Source organism: Prinia subflava, chromosome 12 (assembly GCF_021018805.1).
Source record: "Prinia subflava isolate CZ2003 ecotype Zambia chromosome 12, Cam_Psub_1.2, whole genome shotgun sequence".
Lineage (NCBI taxonomy): Eukaryota > Metazoa > Chordata > Aves > Passeriformes > Cisticolidae > Prinia > Prinia subflava.
This window is the reverse complement of record NC_086258.1, coordinates 16,677,041-16,696,288: the sequence shown is the minus strand read 5'-3', so window position 1 is coordinate 16,696,288 and position 19,248 is coordinate 16,677,041. Positions and strand designations below refer to the sequence as shown.

Here is a 19,248-nt window from a genome sequence, read left to right as displayed (position 1 = left end):
TGTCATTCTGTACTGCCTCTGGGAAGGCCCAACAGCACAGGAGAGGGTGGTTCAATGTTGAAGATGAATAAAACTTTATAAAATGAAGGCCTCGTTACCCTTGTAAGATCATGGCTCCCTGCTGTTGCTTCAGCTAAGTAGAAAAGGACTCAGGGAATGGTTCAGCTGAATCAGAAGTAGAAAAACAACTTATACAACCATTACATGTTCACATTGTGGTGTATGGTGGTTGGTTGAGTTATGCTTGCTGTGCTTAAATCAAATGTAACTGATAAAGCCTAATTGCTTGAAAAGACCTGGGTTTTGCAATGGAGAGATTCCCTTTTGCACCTGCCTGGGTTTTGCAATGAACAGATGCCCCTTTGCACCTGCCTGGAGGGTCCATATCACTCTGCATCGTTACAGTTCAAGATCCTGGTGGAGGCTGCCCATCTCTCCTGTTGTGCCCAACCACCGTCTTGCTCCTACTACTCCTCTCCCTGCCTCCCTCAGCTCCTCTCCCATGCCCTGCTTTTCCAGCAGAAGGAGCTGGCTGTAGGTGAGCAGCTGCATGGGGAAACACAAATGCATTAGCATTAGCAGAACCAAGTTCTCCTGTGGAGAGTGATTTCCCTCAGGAGGAGGAAACCCCTGCTTGGTGCCCTGGGAAACCCCGTTGTAAGTACAAGAGGCCTACTCACAATGTTCCCTCAGTTCAAATATGCAAATTGTGCTCACACCCTCCCTCAGTTCAAGTATGAAAATCATTGCTAGAATGTTGCTAGTTCTTTGTGTTACCATAGGTTGATTTTTGGTGCAGGAATTTTGATATTCCTGATCTTTCTCCCCTATTGGACCCTTCCTTCAGACCCTGCCTTAACTCCTCTCCACACTAGGATGCACAAGCACCCCTGTCTGACCCCAGTCCGCTGCCTTTTTCCACTTGTTACTGCCTTGTTACAGTTCACTACAATATAGTGTATGCCCTATTGTTTGTTATTTTTGCATTATTAAAATTCCTTTTCAGACAATTGGATCAAGGCTGCCTCTCTCTATCAAATACCCATCAGGGCAGAGTCCTGAGGAAACTCAAAGGGCTTGGGCCATTTGATTGTCTGAGCTCGGACCCCCAGAAGTTTTGTTCTCCCTCATGTGGCTGGTTGGCAGAGCCCTCTTTGATTACTGCTGCTCCTGAAGCTGGCTCCAGGAGCATGTCCACCTTTTGTGGAAATTGTGGCCTTTGTGGTGCTCAGAGTGTTGTGGAGCCCCGTCTCCAGCCGGGATCTGTCCACACAAGGGTTCTGGCACAGCAAAAAACCTATGGATGGAGGAGAACTGCAAGAAAAGAGCCTTTTGCTCAGCTCAAGTGCAGTTCCCTCATTCACCGTGCCACCCTTTCTGAAATGCAGCTGGTACAAAGTCAGTGATGTGTTAATGGAAGTTCCTGACGAGCCCTTAGAGCAGCAGGGCACTTAGAAGCACACATCCTGTGATGGGCCATGCAGCTGGGCTGTGTTTGGCATCACCAGAGTCACAGGGAAGACAGGTCCTGCTCATACAAAATGTGCTGCAAGGGTCCGAAGAGTTCAAGAGAGCACCAAAAAATCCCTGAGATGCTCAGCTGTGATGGATCCCAAACTATCATTTCTACCATGGATGGTGTTCCTTCCCAACTCCAGCTGTCATCTGCTGCTCAAATGTTATTTTTATATTTAACAAGAAATGTTTATAATTTTAAAGCAATGGTTGTACAGCACTAGTAGACTGGCTGAAGGATTAAAAGGATATTCAAAAGGGACATATGAAGGTCAGCTAGGGACTGACAATTCTGGTGAGGTGGCCAAAGATGTTTAGGACTTGCTTGAAATAAACAGCAAGTTTGAGAAAGCTGCTAAAGCTTGACACAAAATACCAACCAAGTCAGTATCCCACTCTATGTCTTGGCAAAAACAAGTCTATCAGCAGCAAGAGAACCTATCCAGCTTTGCTTCTAATTTACCAGGGCATTAAACATGTTGAATGTATTCCCAAACCATCTAATGTACTTATCCATCTGTAAAGTGTGATCAGTATTTAGATACCTTATCCAACCAATAGTGTACTTTACCTTACATTTCCAATCAACATATAAATGTTGACTGTCTAGTTCAGCTTAATGTAAAATACAATATTGTGGACTAATAATCTGTTCTCAAGCTTGTCACTGCCTGGAATGAAATTTGAGTTTCCCATACTTTTAATCCTAACTAAATAAGCAACATTTTTCAATTAATCAAAATTAGATTTATATATATGTGTGTGTATGTTAAATGCTTCAGGAATCTCTAGTCCTATTATTTTTATTTTTTTGCCTAAGAAGACAAAAATCACTTGAAAGAATGCAATGTTAGTCCATCAAAGAAATGCATACTTCTCACTGCAAGAGGAGTAATGAATCCATATAATTATTACCATTCTTCATGCATTTTTAAAAATGCAAATGTAAATATGTTTTGCTTTTTGATATACTTCTAAATGTGAAGATGAACTCTGAACATGTACTTCAAAAAGTAAAGCATGCTAGAATAAACAAATAAAACATGATAGTCACTTTTCATATGCAAGGGTCTCTACTGTCTTTATTACCTAGACACAAATTATAACTACTGGAGAAAGCAACACAGAGGTTTACATTTTATGCATGCCTCAGGTCACTTTTTAGTCTTGGGAACTTCATTCCTCTTCTTCAATCTTCTTATGAATCTCCCTGCTCTTGGCTCGGAGCTTGTTGACCTGTGACTCTGCAATGTCAGCCCGCTCCTCGGCTTCCTCCAGCTCGTGCTGGATCTTGCGGAACTTGGAGAGGTTGACATTGGACAGCTCCTCCTGTGAGGGAAGAGGGAGTTGTGAAAACAACAGGCAGCATGTGGACATTATCAAAAAACTGGGCAAACAAAAATTCAAATGCCACAGCTGGGCTAGCAGAGCAGATTCAAAACCAAGATGAGAAGCTGCTGAAAGTGTTATGTGTGTCAGATAAGAAAAGAATATTGGAATGTCAAAAATACATTATACAAAACATGGTCTAGGCAGAGTTCATGTCATAGTCCTGAATACACAGACAACTGCTTCTGACATCCAGGGCAAGATATAAGCAAAGAAATAGAGTGGGAAATGAGGCTTACAGCGAAACAAATAGGGTTGGGAAAGTATGTTTCCTCCCAAACCCAGCAAGTCTTACTCTCACGTTCCCCATTGTATCAAAATATCATCATGTTGCATCAAAACAGTCAAGGTTTGAAAAAGCTGTACAGAGGAAAACATGAATACAGAATTCCACCTCCACCAGAAGAAGGTCCAATTTGGACAAACTGGTACTTACAGCCTCCTCAGCTTGTCTCTTGTAGGATTTCACTTTCATTTGCAGCTTGTCCACCAGATCCTGCAGCCTGAGGACATTCTTCCTGTCTTCCTCAGACTAAAGTAGTTGGCAAACAGGAAAGACAGTCAATTCTTGGTTCTGCATCACACAAGGCTGACAATTCCCCTTGGGGATGGGGTGCTCAAAATGTGCCTTGCTGTGAGCAAAGCGTGTCAGAGCAGGAGGGCTCCTGCCTTACCTGGTAGGTCAGTTCCTTCACCCTGCGCTCGTACTTGCGCACTCCCTTCACGGCTTCAGCGCTGCGCTTCTGCTCAGCATCCACCTCCCCTTCCAGCTCCCGCACCTGCAAGGACAAGCCCATCCCTGCAGCCTCCTGACAATGTCTCTGCAGGGACACAGACACATCTCACTCACAACCCCAGCCCTACACACCCTGGCCTCCAGCTTCTGGATCTGCTTCTTCCCTCCCTTCAGTGCCAGCTGCTCGGCCTCTTCCAGACGGTGCTGCAGGTCCTTGACCGTCTGGTCCAGGTTCTTCTTCATCCTCTCCAGGTGGGCACTGGTGTCCTGCTCCTTCTTCAGCTCTTCTGCCATCATGGCCGCCTGAGCAGAACAAAGGGGCAAAGCCATTTTGGGGCTGGAGATATTTTGGGGAGAGTGCATTCACCATCAACAATGGCAGGAGTGTCCAACTCACATCTGTGATGGCCTTCTTGGCCTTCTCCTCAGCATTGCGGGCTTCCTGGATGGTATCCTCCATTTCACCCTGGATCTGGGCAATGTCTGTTTCCAGCTTCTTCTTGGTGTTGATCAGGCTGGTGTTCTGTTTAAAAGAATGAACAAGATATTGGTTTTGTTAACTTGCAGTATCATATCAAGTACAGCATGTTGTGCCATCAGGTCACATTGGATTCTAAGAGAACTACTGTTGTAGCTATTATTTTCTCAGATATGATGTGCATTGTTATTTCATGAGCATCTTCCATGAAGTCTTTTCTCATAGGTTCTTATACAACAAAGAAGGAATTTAGACTGAAAAATGAAAAGAAATACTTTCCTTACCATTTTCAGTCTAGTGACCATAAAACTTTGAGATGGTTCTGTAGAATACTTACAATGACAATGTTAAATTATAATAATGACAGAGTTAGTGAGGTTCGATTTTATTCACGGTCAGCCTACATTGCCCTTTAAAGTCTCAAATGGAAATATAAAAGGTGTTGAACTCAAGTATACAAGGAAGAACCTCACACACTCCTCTGAAACTATTAAAATTAAGGTATCTATATTGTTGTCTACTGAAATTCATGTTGTATCTACATCTGAAATGAGTCGTAATATTATCTATTACTTCTTATTAACTGTGAAAGCCACTGCACTTAACAAAATGCTTTTACAGCTCAGCCAGTCTTAAGTTCATTTACATGTATGGAGCAATAGTATAAATACTAAGTATGCTTATAAACTGACCTGGCTGTGGAGGAGCTGAACTCTCTCACTGGCATCCATTAATTCCTGCTCAGCCACTTTCCTTGATCTCTCTGTCTGCTCCAGGGCTGCCCGGAGCTCCTCAACTTCAGCCTGCAGCAGGTTTGCCCTGCGCTCCACCATGGCCACCTGCTCCTTCAGGTCATCCTGTGCTCTGACAGCATCATCCAAGTGCAGCTGAGTGTCCTGGAAAGAGAGATACGACAGATTGGGAGGTGAGTGTTTTCTATTTTGTATTCACTTTTTTTTCCCATCAACTTAGAACTGAAAGAATCATAACACAGAAAAAAATTATAGCTGTGTCAGAAATCAGTACATCTTTAATTGTGCCATACCTTGAGCACTGCCTGGGTGTTTCTCAGGTTCTTCTGTGCCTCTGCAGCCTGGCGGTTGGCGTGGCTCAGCTGGATCTCCATTTCATTCAGGTCCCCCTCCATCTTCTTCTTCAGCCTCAGGGCTTCATTCCTGCTCCTGATCTCAGCATCCAGAGTGCTCTGCATGGAGTCCACAATTCTGAGGTGGTTTCTCTTCATCTGATCAATCTCCTCATCTTTCTCTGCTATCTTCCTGTCAATCTCAGACTTCACTTGGTTGAGCTCAAGCTGCAGGCGCAGGATCTTCCCTTCCTCATGTTCCAGGGAGGCCTGGACAAGTGGACACAAACATTGATAACGTTGATGAACGTCCTTCTTACATTCTAGGGAACTGCAAAATATTTCCAGAAATCTCAGCTCTCTATACTGCCCAGACAGAACAGAGGGGAACCCAGGCCTTTTCAGATGATTTCCTCATTCATTTATTGCAGATACCACTCATTATGATCATGTACCTCAGCTTCCTCCAGGGAGGCTTGCAGTTCCGATTTCTCCTGCTCAATCTGCTTCTTGACTTTCTCCAGCTCATGAATTGCCTTTCCTCCCTCTGCAATCTGCTCTGTGAGGTCGGAAATCTCCTCTGCAAGGAAGTGTGAAGAGCAGCATGGTCAGGCAGAGAGCAGAATGGGAAGGGCTCTGGTGCATCAAGGGGCCAAGCAAGTTCTTGACCCTGCAGGCCCAGAGCTGTTGGGTGTGGCAGACAGACAAGCTTGTGAGAAAGGCCCGTGAGGAGCAGAGGGCCAGGGACTTACGCTGCAAGTTCTTGTTCTCCCGCTTCATTGTTTCCAGGTGGTCCAAGGACTCCTCATAGGCATTCTTCATCTTGAACAGCTCTGTGCTCAGGGAGCGTGACTCCTTCTGGGAGGCCTCCAGCTCAGCCTGCGTTTCCTCATACTTCTGCTTCCATTCTGCCAGGATCTGAAGAGAAAAGGGGTGTGAGTTGGGCTTTGGCCATCATGGGGGCCTGTTCTGGCCAGGAGTGCTGGTGCTGGAGGCCAAAGGACCTTGTCAAAGTTCTTCTGCTTCTTATCCAGAGCAGCACAGGCAGCATTGGATCTCTCCACATCAATCATCAGGTCCTCCACTTCATTCTGCAGCCTCTGCTTTGTCTTTTCCAGGGAGGCACATTTGGCATTGACAGCTTCAACATGTTCCTCTGCATCCTGCAGACGTTGGGCCAGCTTCTTCCTGCAAAGTGGTAAGCGTAAGTAAGCAAATGGGAGCTTGTGATGTGAGACAGCATGTTTTTTACCAGAGCAAAGTTCACCTCTTGGTACTGTGTGACCCGCATTCACAGACAGGTGTAAGACTTCTCCCAGACAGCTACTCTATTTCCATCGTTCTGAATTCTAGAGCAATCCTCCTGCAGCAGTTTCCTCTCTCCTGGCCTCTCTCTGCTATTTTGGACTTTTCTGCTTTTCCCTAATGTGTAACTGCTTTCTGTCATATTTTGTCTCTTTGTGATCCTGCCCAAAGGAGGACACTGACTTCTTCCTGACAATGTCACAGTCAGTTCCTCAAATTTCCTTCTTGGTCCCAGCCAGTGTTACACAGATACCCCACGTACTTGGCCTCCTCGAGCTCCTCCGTGCGCTGGATCGCGTCCGTCTCGTATTTGGTTCTCCACTGGGCCACTTCACTGTTGGCCTTGGACATGGCTCGCTGCAGCTCCCCCTTGGCCTCCTGCTCCTCCTCATATTGTTCCCTTAGCAGGTCACAGTCGTGGCGAGCAGACTGCAGGGCATGGGCCAGGGCATTCTTGGCCTTGGGAAAAAAAAAGCAGTTTGACAATTAGTGGAAATATTCTGGGAAATCTCCTTAATGAGAAGATTTATCTCCTTAAGAGTAATACCTGTGATGAAAAATATCTGTGAATTTGCCAAAGAATTAATGGATAGACTGCAGAGAAAGAGAAGCAATGCTACTGTGGGAAAAATTTGCACTCCATTGTCTAAGTAGTTTTTTTTGTCCCCTTCATCTTATTGATTAACTGATTTCATATTTAGGAAAAACCTTCTCACCTTTATCTCCTCCTCTAAATGCCTTTTGAGTTCCTCAATCTGTTGAGTGAAAGCCTGTTTGCCTCTTGACAGCTGAGAAACCAAAGCATCCTTCTCTTCCACCTGGCGTGAATATTCACCTGAGAAAATTTGCAGATACAAAACAGTTGTAATATCATTGATCATGACACTGAAAACATTTGGAGATGTAAAAACAGATAGTTTGCAGTCCATGCTGATACTTATGACCCCATTTCAAGCATTTTGCAGTAGATGTGACACAAGATGTGTTGGAAAGCCCATACACCCAGGAGATTAATTTTACAATAACTCTGAGACATTATTGATCTGCACATGTAGGTGTGGGTGTCTCACCTGACTCTGTCTGCAGACGAGCTCTTTGAGCATTGAGGTCGTTGATCATGCGCTGATGTTCTTCTTCCTTGGTCTTAAGTTCACTCAGCTGATCTTCCAGGGTGCGGCACATCTTCTCCAGGTTGGCCTGTGTTCCAGCATATGGAAGGTGAGGAGTTAACAATCCACACTCTAAAGAGGGCCAGGTGCAAGAAGAGTGTTGTATTCCACTGGCTCAATGAGCCTATCAAATATTTGCATACCTTGGCTTTGGAGACAGACTCCATGTTGCTGGCCAGGTCATCAATCTCCATCTTGAGCTCACTCTTCTCCTTCTCCAGCTTCTGCTTGACGCGTTGCAGGTTGTCGATCTGCTCGCCCAGCTCAGCCGTGCTGTCCGCGTGCTTCTTGCGCAGGGCGGCAGCCGTGGCTTCGTGCTGCAGCGTGGCCTCTTCCAGGTCACGCCGCATCTTCTGGAACTCTGCCTCGCGCTTCTTGTTCATATCAATCTGAGCTGCTGTGGCCCCTCCTGCTTCTTCCAGGCGCTCGCTGATCTCCTCCAGCTCCCTGGACAGGTCAGCCCGATGCTTCTCTGCTTTGGCGCGAGACGTTCGCTCGGCCTCAATTTCCTCCTCCAGCTCCTCAATGCGGGCCTGCACAACACCAGGGACCCCTCACACCCCTGCCCTCCTCGGGCCTGAGCCTGAGCAAGGCAGGGGAAGCAACAGAGACTTGCCTGCAGCTCCTTGATCTTCTTCTGAAGCTGCATGCCCAGGGCTTGTTCATCCTCCGTTTTGCTCTGGATCTGGCTGATCTCAAAGTCTTTCCTTTGGGCCAAGTGAACCATGTTAGAGCTCAAAGAAAAAAGACAAGTGCTGCAGCCCAGCACTCAGCTGCCCCAGGGCCACACTTACTTCTTCAGTTTCTCATCCAGCTGCTGCTTATCGTTCTCCAAATCCATGATGCTGTCCTGGGCCAGCTTCAGGTCTCCTTCCAGTTTCCTCTTGGCTCTCTCCAGGTCCATGCGCAGTTTCTTCTCTTGCTCCAGGGACCCTTCCAGCTAAACACAACAACACCATCAGGCCTCTACCAGCCACGTCAGGCTCCATACCTGTCCCCTTCCTGCCCAATGTCTGTGTGCTCACATCATCCACTTGCTGTTCCAGCTTGGTCTTGGCTTTGGTCAGAGTATTGACTTTGTCCTCCTCTGCCTGCAGGTCATCCAGGGTCTGCTGATGGGCCTCTTGGAGGGCCTTCTTCTCTTTAGTCAGCTTGGCAATGGTCTCGTCCAGGGCTGCCATCTCCTCAGTCAGGTTTTTCACCTTTACAAGAAAGGGGGCAAATGTAAATCAAGGAATTAGATATGGAAGTTCTGTAATAGCACACAGCCCATTTTGTGGAGTGCTTGTGACCCGTTCTGCCTCATACCTTGTTTTCGGTGGCATGTTTCTCCTTCTCCACCTTGGCCAGTGTTAGCTCAAGGTCATCAATATCTTTCTTCAGCTCTGAACATTCATCTTCCAGTTTCCTCTTCTTGGCTGTCAGCTCAGCATTGATTTCCTCTTCATCCTCAGCCCTTTCAGTCACCTCCTTAATTTTGGCTTCCAGCTGAATTTTGGTTTTGATGAGCTGGTCACATCTTTCCTCAGCATCAGCCAAAGCATCAGCTTCCTATTAGAGAAATATGGATTTGTTTACTAATCACAACTGTTTGCAAAAGCTGAATATGTGTAGTGTTTTTTTCTTTATTTTTGGAAGCTTTTCTTGGCAAGACTGACTTTGAATTAATTTTCTTTGAGTGACATAAATATATATATAGTTTAGGTACAATCAGAGGTTTCAATTTGAACCTCACTTTATTTTGAATCTGTGAAGCTAATATCTAAATAGACAAGGTAATATTTAAATATTGGCCAATCCCTTGATCTCCCAATGGACTTAGGAGATAGATACAGGGCTTTGACAGAATGCAGAAGGTTTTTGTGTTCTCCTGGAAAAGTGATTGCAGAGAGAGGGAGAGGTGATGTAACATGCATCATATAAGATGGCATAGAGGTATTTTATCTGGTCAGCTGATTGAAACCAGAGTAAGTTTTCAAATTAATTGCTCTACAGACTCTAACTGTAAATACTAAATCTCTAGTGACTACATTGGATGTTATACTGTGAGTCTGGAGAAACAGACCTGTATGTGCTTCAAAAGTCATTCCAAAGCTAGAACCTCATATCATAATAGCAACACTGAGTGCTCTGAATTTTATCTTCCATTATTCATATTAAAATATTTTCTCAGAAAATTTATTGTGTAACATGAGAGTTATGTGATATGAGGGTACCTGAAAGAAATACACTAACAATACTTACAGATTGCACTTGGAGTTGCAGGTCATTTTTCTCTTGCATTAGAGATGCCATCTTCTCCTCCAGCTCCTTCCGCTTTGCCTCAGACTTTGCAAGCTCTTCCTTGGTTTTCTCAAACTCCCCCTTCATGTTGGCCATCTCCTTCTCAGACTCTGCACTCTTCAGCAAGGGCTTGATCTTGAAGAACAGCTTCATCCATGGCCAGTGTTTGACATTCATGAATGAACGAACGTTGTACTGGATGCAGAAGATGGACTCCCTGAGGCATAATTAAAACATACAATGAATATTCTCAGTCTGACAAATATCAACACTTTCCCCCAAGCAAAGTGACTTTAACTGAAGAAGGGGAAGGTGTACCTCCGCTCCACCATTCTCTGGTACTCCACTCTCATCAGGAAGCCCCTGCACCTGGCCTGGGTGCGGGTGATGAGCTGTGCCAGCTTCTCATCCCTCATCTCCTCCAGGAGTCCCAGCAGCCCAGCTTTGAAGAACACCTGGAGAGAAGGAATGTTGCAGCACATCACTGCCAGGCAGAGCAAAGCCCACGCAGGCAGTGAATGGAGGAGTTTATACCTTGGTGTGTCCAAATTTGTACTGGGTGTGATCCACATCGATTGACCCAAGGAGCTTCTCAGAAGCCTTCTTGCTATCGATGAACTGTCCCTCAGGGATGGCACTGGCATTAAGCACCTTGTATCTGTGGAATCAGAGGAAATAGAAATGAAGACAATGTCCAGTCATAAGAATGTTCTGTTCACTGAAACCAAGAGCAGTGTTTGCCGCAGAATCAGGCTGAGGAAGTCGGAATTTCATCCCTTGTTTAGAGACAACCTTCTGATGAAGTTTTAAACTGGTAACAAATTTAAGGAAAGTTTTCCAGTCTTTAGGGGACCAGCCATGATGAAGAGGACATTGATTTCCAGTCAGCTCAATCCATATCCTTTTACTGATACTATGCTGTAGAAGACTGCGTGAGAGGAACATTGCCACTCTCCTATACTATCTGTATTGGACAAAAGCCTCTTTCCCTGAAAATTGCAGTTGATGCAATGGCCAAGGAACTAGTTTGTAATTTTTACCTGAGAATCTGCTGCCACCTATCCCAAACTACATTTATTAATCTTGTAATCACTGGCTTCTGCAGCTCTACTGTACTTCCATACTCAGATACCCCAGCAGTCAGTGAGGACACCTGACACTCATCATTTGTCAAGAGGTTTTCTTTTGCTAGCTATATGTGTTGCCTTTTTTAATGCACTCCAACCTCCTCTTTTCTTCCAGGTATAACCAGAAAGAGCTAGTGTTAAAAAATGTCGCCAAGCAATAAAATAGTTCAGAGGTAAAACATCGGCAGGAAAGACAGAATGGAAATCAGAAAGGAAACTGACCTCTGTTTGAAGTCAGCATAGAGGATTCTGCTGGGGAACCCCTTCCTGCAAATCCTGATTCCTTCCAGCACGCCGTTACAGCGCAGCTGGTGCAGCACCAGCTCGTGCTCCATGGCACCTAAGCAGTAAGACAATTATTTGTTAATTCATGATAAAACACAGAGAATAATGGCTGCATCACACTATTTTTTTCTCTGCTTGGGGTTCTTACCAGGTGTCTTAGACTCATTGGGGATGATACAGCGCACAAAATGGGGGTGAGTGCTCCTCAGATTGGTCATCAGCTTGTTGAGATTCTCCTGTGGGATCATGAATAAAGGTTTTTAATTAACAAATAGTACCTCCCGAGTTACACTTTCAGATGTGAGAAAAGAATTGTAAAGCATTCATAGATTTGTAATTCCCACCTATAGCTATCTTAATGTCTTTCACTTTTGAGCAATAGAAAAAGTCACAAAATTTGCAGTGTGTTCTTACAAGACTGGGGGGATATATCCGCTCAGCCGGAATGCTATGGAGTATGGTGACCAGCTGTTCATAGCAAAAAGCATAATTTTGAGTAAAAGAAGGAAAAAAATAGAGAGAATAACTTCTGTACTCACCCTAAAAAGAGCTGAGACAGTCTGGAAAGAAGAACCCTTCTTCTTGCCTCCCTTCTTGCCGCCACCACCACCACCACTGGCCTCTGAAGAACAGAAAAAAAAAAATATATAAAAATTAAAAAAAAAAAAAAAAAAAGGTTTTACAGCTTGCAAAGACCAAATTTTTTCATATATATCAGTCATGGTAAGAACGTAGAAAAGAGCAATAGCTGATATTCATGGCTCTGGTGGAGTCATTAAATAAATATCCCAAATATGAATTTCAGAGAACTGACCTGCCTCTCCTCCAGCAGAGGCAAAGAGTAAAGCCAGTGTCTTCAGGGATGACTTCTGATACAGCCCCACAACAGTTTCATTCAGAGGGTCCTTATTCTTGTCAAGCCAGCCAGTGATGTTGTAGTCCACTGTTCCAGCATAGTGCACCAGGGAGAAGTGAGCCTCAGCCTTGCCCTTGCCAGGCTTGGGCTTCTGGAAGTTGTTGGACTTGCCCAGGTGCTGGTCATAGAGCTTGTTCTTGAAAGAGGTGTCAGTTGCCTTGGGGAACATGCACTCCTCTTCCAGGATGGAGAAGATGCCCATGGGCTGGGAGAAGCACAAGCAAGGAGGCAGGACAAGATGAAAAGGCAGAAAGACTCAGAGATAAATTAACTTCCTGAGTGGCACAATATTACAAACAATATTATAAACAATATTTGCAGGGATTGTTCTGCTCAGCAAATCATAAAATACTACAAACTGATTTATCTCCACTAACATATTTACCATTTCAAGCTGAATTTAAAAAGATATAGAAAATGAATGCATTTCTGAAAATACCTCACATTGTGAATTACAGAAATACCTTCTCAATGAGCTCAATGCAGGCAGCCAGGTCCATGCCAAAGTCAATGAACTCCCATTCAATGCCCTCCTTCTTGTACTCCTCCTGCTCCAGCACGAACATGTGGTGGTTGAAGAACTGTTGCAGTTTCTCATTGGTGAAGTTGATGCACAGCTGCTCCAGACTGTTGAACTGCACAATTACAAATCAAGATTATTAGTAATGTAAATTAGGTAAGTTAGGGATAAATAACAGTGCTGGCTATCTGTACCAAATGCAGGAGGATCTGTAAGTGCTCTATCTCTATTGATCCAGCAGTTTGGAACTTCTCTTAGTGTGTCTCTCTTGTCAACCTGAACTTTATACATATATTTATTACTCTAGAAGCTTAGATAGTTTTAATGACTCAGACTTTGTCAGCTTTGATATCTACTAGACTGTACTAATTCAGTTACAAGGAGAGTCCACAGCAAAACACTATATCCAACATTCACAAATGTTGATTTCAAATCGTGTGCCAAGCCTTCAGAAAAAAACCTGCCCTTATGGTTTTCATTGGCATATGTACAAAACAAAAACCTATTTCCAATTAAAACATTATAATACACTATAATACACTATAAAGGATCAAACCATTGAAAAAAACCAACAAACTAAAAAAAAAAAAAAAAAAAAAACCCCAACCAAAAAAACCACCAAAAACAAAAACAAAAAACCATAAAACAAACCAGCAGTATTACTTCTGAAGTGTTTTGTCACACAACAATGTGACTTTAAAAGCATGCTAATAAACCCCTGTTCCTTACATCAAAGATCTCGAAGCCAGCAATGTCCAGGACACCAATGAAGTACTGCCTGGGCTGCTTCGTGTCCAGCTGTTGGTTGATGCGAACAACCATCCACAGGAACATCTTCTCAAACACAGCCTTTGCCAGGGCACCCACAGAATTGTATACCTGAAATGTAAAACATAAAGCATGCAGTTATCATGCAGGACAAAAGAGAAAGTCCAGAGAACCTATCCACAGAACAGGGGGTTTTATTACCTGCTGCACAGTTTGGCCCTTGGTCACGTATTCATTCCCCACCTTGACTCGGGGGTAGCAGAGGGCCTTGAGCAGGTCTGCTGAGTTCAGACCCATCAGGTAGGCAGCCTTGTCAGCAACTAAACAGCAAAACAATCAGTTGTTAAGGTACCAGTAGGTGTTACTATTCCTTTAAAAATATAATAAAGAGCAATTCCAGTAAAAATCAAAATATTAGTAAAGATAAGAAAGGGATACGTGTTAATGGCAGCTCTTTGGGGGACATTGGACCTTTTAATTTAGGTTATTAAAAATAATCTGACTTATGTTCCTCCAGAGAAGTCCTCTGGCTTCTGCTATCCTACAATATAGAATAGCTATACACTGCTATTCTACAATACTGGCACAGGGTAAATGCACAGGCTGGGTCAGTCATTCTGACCCTGACATGCTGCCTTTAACTAAAAGAGTGTTCACTCTCTTCCGTGCTCTGGGATGAGCTGTGCTGGTACCTTCGGTGCCATCAGGCTCTGCCTGCTCCTCTCGTTGCTTCTGCTTGAACTTCAGGTTCCCATAGTGCATGACAGCCCCTGTCAGCTTGTAGATGGCTGTTTTCTCATCAGCACTGAAGCCCAGGATGTCAATGGCACTCTAACACAAGAGTTGATAAGGTGAGTGCCCCAGCTGTTAAAGGTCACAGAAATGAAACTTCACCCAAGAAAACTTCTGCTACTTACATCAGTGGCCATCAGCTCCTCCTGGTCGTTAATGCTGGGAACTGTGATCTCACCTTGACTCACGTACAGATAGTCATAGGGGTTGGTGGTGATCAGCAGCATCTCTGGAGAGAAAGACAAAACCCACCCAGGTCAAATGCGATCGGCATGGAAAGGAATTCAATGTTGTTCCACGACCTTTGCCTGGAGGAGTTCGTGATCTTCCCTACCAATTAGCTCTGGCTTCTTGTTGGACATGATCTGATAAAAGATGTGGTAGCTCCTTTCCGCCTTGAGCTGGAAAGTGACTCTGGACTTCTCCAGCAGATCTGGCAAGGATGGCAGGACAGAGTCAAGTACAAGAAGGGGAGAAGGCTGGAGGGAAGGGGATCAGGCCACAAGGGTGTCTTACATGTTTCAATATCTGCAGAAGCCAGTTTGCCTGTGGCACCAAAGTGGATTCTGATGAATTTACCCTGAAAGCAGCACGAAAGTCAATCAAGACCTGTTTTACCCATCTGGACAGCAAGAGTATTCCAATTGGTGTTGACAGTTGTCCCAAGTAACAACTCACAAAGCGTGAGGAGTTGTCATTCCTCACGGTCTTGGCATTTCCAAAGGCCTCCAGCAGTGGGTTGGCACTGATGATTTGATCCTCAAGTGTCCCCTAAAAGAGAAGTCTTCCTGTCATGATATAGCTCATTCAGAAATGGAATATTTGCAGGTTCCTGGCCCTCGGACCTCACCTGCATTTTGCCGGAGGTTTGCTCCTCCTTCTTCTTGTCACCACTGGCTGCAATTGTTGCAAAGTACTGGATGACACGCTTGGTGTTCACAGTCTTCCCGGCCCCGGATTCTCCGCTGCCAAAGCCAAGGGAGGAGCAGAGGGAGCGTGGTCAGGCAGGAGGGCCCCTGGCACCGGGCAGCCCCGCAGGGACCCGCGCAGGGGGTGTACGTACGTGATCAGGATGGACTGGTTCTCCCGATCTGGGAACAAGGCAGAAACAAATAGAGTTGTAAATGAAGCAAACAAAAACACTGAAAATGAATGTAAATCATAGCAAGGAAAAAACTTGCACTTTTTTCTTTTTTTGCTCGTTAGCCATTTTTTCTATTTCAATTCCTAGCAAAGCAGTTTAGCACTTGGACTCTTTCCTTGAAACAGATTCACAGATGTCCCTCGAAATGTCATAGGGAAGGCCCATGACAATTTTAAAGATCCCTTCTAGCACAAAACATTCTCTTATTCTAGAATGCTTTGCCATGGACATTGAAAACTCTTGAAGAGCCACATGCTGCTTCTCTATTTCACTCCATGTTCTTTTCCTTCTACTGCATACAGTAAAATGTTTTAATTTTCTGCTACACAGACTGCTTTTAGAACAGCAGAGAAAGGGAGAGTAAAGACCCATGGCAAAAGAATCCTGACCATGAATAACACTTTGGAACTCAATAACATAGAGAAAGAAAGGAATAAAAAATGTAGAAGCATAACTTGTAGCACTCTATAATCCTATTTCACTTCTCATGGCAGGGTTTTATCAAGAAAAAGCAGAACATATGTGATCTGATGCTTATGATGAGAGCTACTCACCAGTCAGCATGAACTGATAGGCGTTGTCAGAGATGGAGAAGATGTGTGGAGGGGCCTCCTGGCGCTTCTTGCCTCGGTAGGCCAACACCACCTCGGGGTTGTACACCGGCAGCCACTTGTAGGGGTTGACAGTGACGCAGAAGAGACCCGAGTAGGTCTGTGGGCAAGGGACACAGCACGTTGGCTTCCCCTGGGCCTGGCCCAGCAGCTCCTGAGGCTGCCCAGAGGAAGCTGCTGCTGCCACTTACGTAGATCATCCAGGCTGCGTAACGCTCTTTGAGGTTGTACAGCACAGCGGGTTCGTGCAGGTGGGTCATCATGGCCATGTCCTCGATTTTGTCATACTTGGGAGGGTTCATGGAGAAGATTTGATCTTCCTTCACGGTCAGGGTCTGCCAAGGAAACAAAAGATCCACATGTGTCACTGAAAAGCTCAAGTGTTGGGATCAAATGTTTTCCTTCAGCCTTGTTTTTAACTCACCTCTCCCCCTTCAGTCTTGACAGTGACTTTTCCCGACTCCCTGCTCTGGATTGTGCTCTTCACATAGGACTCCTTTGCATGTACCACGAAGACAGATGACTTGGCATCAAAAGGTTTGTTCTGGGCCTCAATTCTCTCCTTCTCTGATTTTCGGAGGTAAGGAGCTGCCTCCCCAAAGATGGCCATCTCGGCGTCTGACGACATGGCTGTAGTTTACTGTGTGCAGCAAGGCACAGCGCTGAAATGGAGAGGCAGTTCTGTGTGAAGGGAGAAATTTCTTTTTAGCAGCCACCTTAGTCTTCGTTGTGTTCTGCTCTGCCTATTATTATGGTCTTCCCTTCTGCTTTACCTGCCTTTTACGCTAGATGTGTTTTTATTTACTTTAATCTTAAAGAAGATTGGTGTCTGTGGTTGAGGGTTTTTTCCCTTTTTCCAATTTACACTTTCAGTTCATTAGATCTCACTGTGTTTTAGTAGGCTATGCAGACAATTAGATTGATTGGAAAATTCATTGGTAATCAAAGATGCAACAGAAATAACAAGTAGAAGCAGAAGAGATACCAAGAGAAGTCATCTTCTCAAAATTAAGAAAGCCCACTTATGTTGTTTCTCTCTCTCCCATTTGAGCCCATGTAATTTGTGCCAGCTATAGAGATGGAGTATCATCAGGGAAAAAATGTGGAGTAAGCAGAAGCAGAGGTCTGAGTTGTCCATGCAAAACTTTTTCCGCTGTAGAGATATCAGAGTTTTGTCTTCTCCAATTGTTCTGCCTTTTCCTGTTCAAGTCCATTCTTTAATATTAACTTGTATAGAAAAAAGGAAAACTCAATTAAAAACCTTTGGAGGGATTTGAAAAAATCTCAACTATACATGCGCTGTTCATTCACCTCTTCTTTCCAGGATTTCTCTTTACAGTCAATGTCCTTTTAAAAGAGTTCTGTGTGTAAGAGGTCAATTATTTCCCAGCAGGTACCAAACAAATGCATCCAACACAGTTATGAAAGGAAATTTGCTCTTTTAGACAGCACAGCTCAGTTAGAATGGCACTGCTTTAGTGTGCACAGATGTAATGGGGTATGGAAAGTGTCCTTAGAAATGCCTTAAAAAAGTAAACCTGGAGTCTGTTCATATGGAGTAAGTAAATCAGTCTTACCTCTTGTGTCACCAGTTGACTCTTAGCCTGGTCAATACTGAAAAAGAGAAGTGAAAACTTTCTTATCTTTGCACAGACTCTTTAAAATAAGTCACAGGTCAAAAACGTGCTAGTGACGTCAACAGAGAGGGAACATGTCTATTGAGACAGACAGTTCTTTGAGGAAAGCAGTTCCACAGGCAGCAGGAATGCTGTGGGATTCTGCCAGCACCCAACTGTCCCTATTCTTACCTTAATCCTTCCACAGAGACAGAACAGGCTTGTGCTACCGGCACCTTTATAGGTTCTGGTTTGCACATTCAATTCCCGCCTCCTCTTTCTTAGGTCAAAAAATTTTTGGCAAAGCATTGTTTGGCAAACTTGACTGAGTGCATGATTCCCATTCGTGCTTGTGGATATATTTAGAAATATTTGAGGTCTTCCTAGCTATGTGAATAAATCTCCTATAAATATTATGACTCGGAATCTAGGAAGGAGGAAGTGCTGTCCAGCAAAAAGAGCACGACACTGGATCTTGGGATTGTTGGCTTCTCTTCTCATGTTAATTGCTGTTTGACATATAAGATTTGTGTGTCTCAGGACTCAGCAGTAGTGAGAAGGATTACTATTAAAAGAGCTTTGGAGGGAACCTATTATTAAATATTCTGGAAATAAAGAATAGGAATAATCTAGTATAGTCTAATTCCAAGACTGGATGACCATATCATGCTTGTGTTACTGCACCTATTTGCAACTCCTTAGCTTTTTGGTGGGTACTTTCAAAAATCAGATAAGAAAGATTATCCCCCTTGATTAATACATTTAATTACATCTTTTACCTCCTTCTGAAGTATTAATGATGGGCTGTGATTTGAAATTCAATTTTAAAGGTATTATTTTGCCATTCTCCATATCTGGCTGTTCTGGTTTGCTCTGATGTATGTCCAGCAGAAACTTCGGTGAGGTCACACTAGCAGGAATAAGGACACATTCTGCATCTTTCATCTTTTAGGTTTGTTGGCAGTTTTAACTCACCAACCTCCTGCTATTTTAGAAACCCTGGACAGTGGCTGTGGTTACCAAATGCAAATGCAAATGCAAGAATGGGATCTGGATCCCAAGTTGTCCTCCTCCAGCCTTCCCAAGCACAAACACAAATGCCACCCTTTTTACATAGTTATTACTATGTTTGGGTGTCAAGTTGCTGCTGCAAAAATGATTCTTCATAATTCATTTTCCCTCCTGGGTTCTCTGCACATGTCAATTAAAGAAGATGACATGGATTCCAGTGCACTGGTTCAAAGATCAAACTGGTAGTATATCATCCTCTCTGTCAGTTTGATATCTTGCATTTTGTTTCACCTCCTGGAGTAATGGGAATCATCTGGGAAGGCAACAGATTCAAGAAGGAATGACAGATGACTTGTTTTTCTGTTTCTTCCTGACCTAGAAGCCTGACAATAAAGGACCACTTTCTACAGCCTGATTTTCATCTGCCTTATTCAATAAATAGCAGCTCAGATATAATTTTCCCACAGTGAGTACAACATCAGGTCCAAAAGCCATTTGA

General features: G+C 44.1%; 1 protein-coding gene across 1 annotated transcript; it reads right to left on the bottom strand.

Annotated features, from left to right (window-relative positions):
* Positions 1-2,584: 2,584 nt before the first annotated feature.
* Positions 2,585-17,799, bottom strand: LOC134557331 (myosin-1B-like). The gene is made up of 39 exons (XM_063410252.1): positions 17,700-17,799; positions 16,547-16,803; positions 16,314-16,457; positions 16,066-16,222; positions 15,431-15,458; positions 15,218-15,332; positions 15,046-15,138; positions 14,884-14,947; positions 14,702-14,800; positions 14,493-14,596; positions 14,268-14,406; positions 13,777-13,895; positions 13,537-13,686; positions 12,752-12,922; positions 12,186-12,492; positions 11,911-11,993; positions 11,520-11,607; positions 11,309-11,426; positions 10,494-10,617; positions 10,278-10,414; positions 9,921-10,176; positions 8,985-9,227; positions 8,702-8,878; positions 8,471-8,616; positions 8,293-8,383; positions 7,820-8,209; positions 7,578-7,704; positions 7,224-7,342; positions 6,770-6,966; positions 6,207-6,390; positions 5,955-6,120; positions 5,658-5,782; positions 5,164-5,472; positions 4,811-5,014; positions 4,038-4,163; positions 3,773-3,943; positions 3,579-3,683; positions 3,341-3,436; positions 2,585-2,844 (listed from the first exon to the last, which is right to left on the bottom strand). The coding sequence occupies exons 2-39, from the start codon at positions 16,748-16,750 to the stop codon at positions 2,692-2,694; spliced, it is 5,829 nt and encodes a 1,942-aa protein (XP_063266322.1). The 5' UTR covers positions 16,751-16,803; positions 17,700-17,799; the 3' UTR covers positions 2,585-2,691.
* Between the last annotated feature and the right edge of the window lie 1,449 nt (positions 17,800-19,248).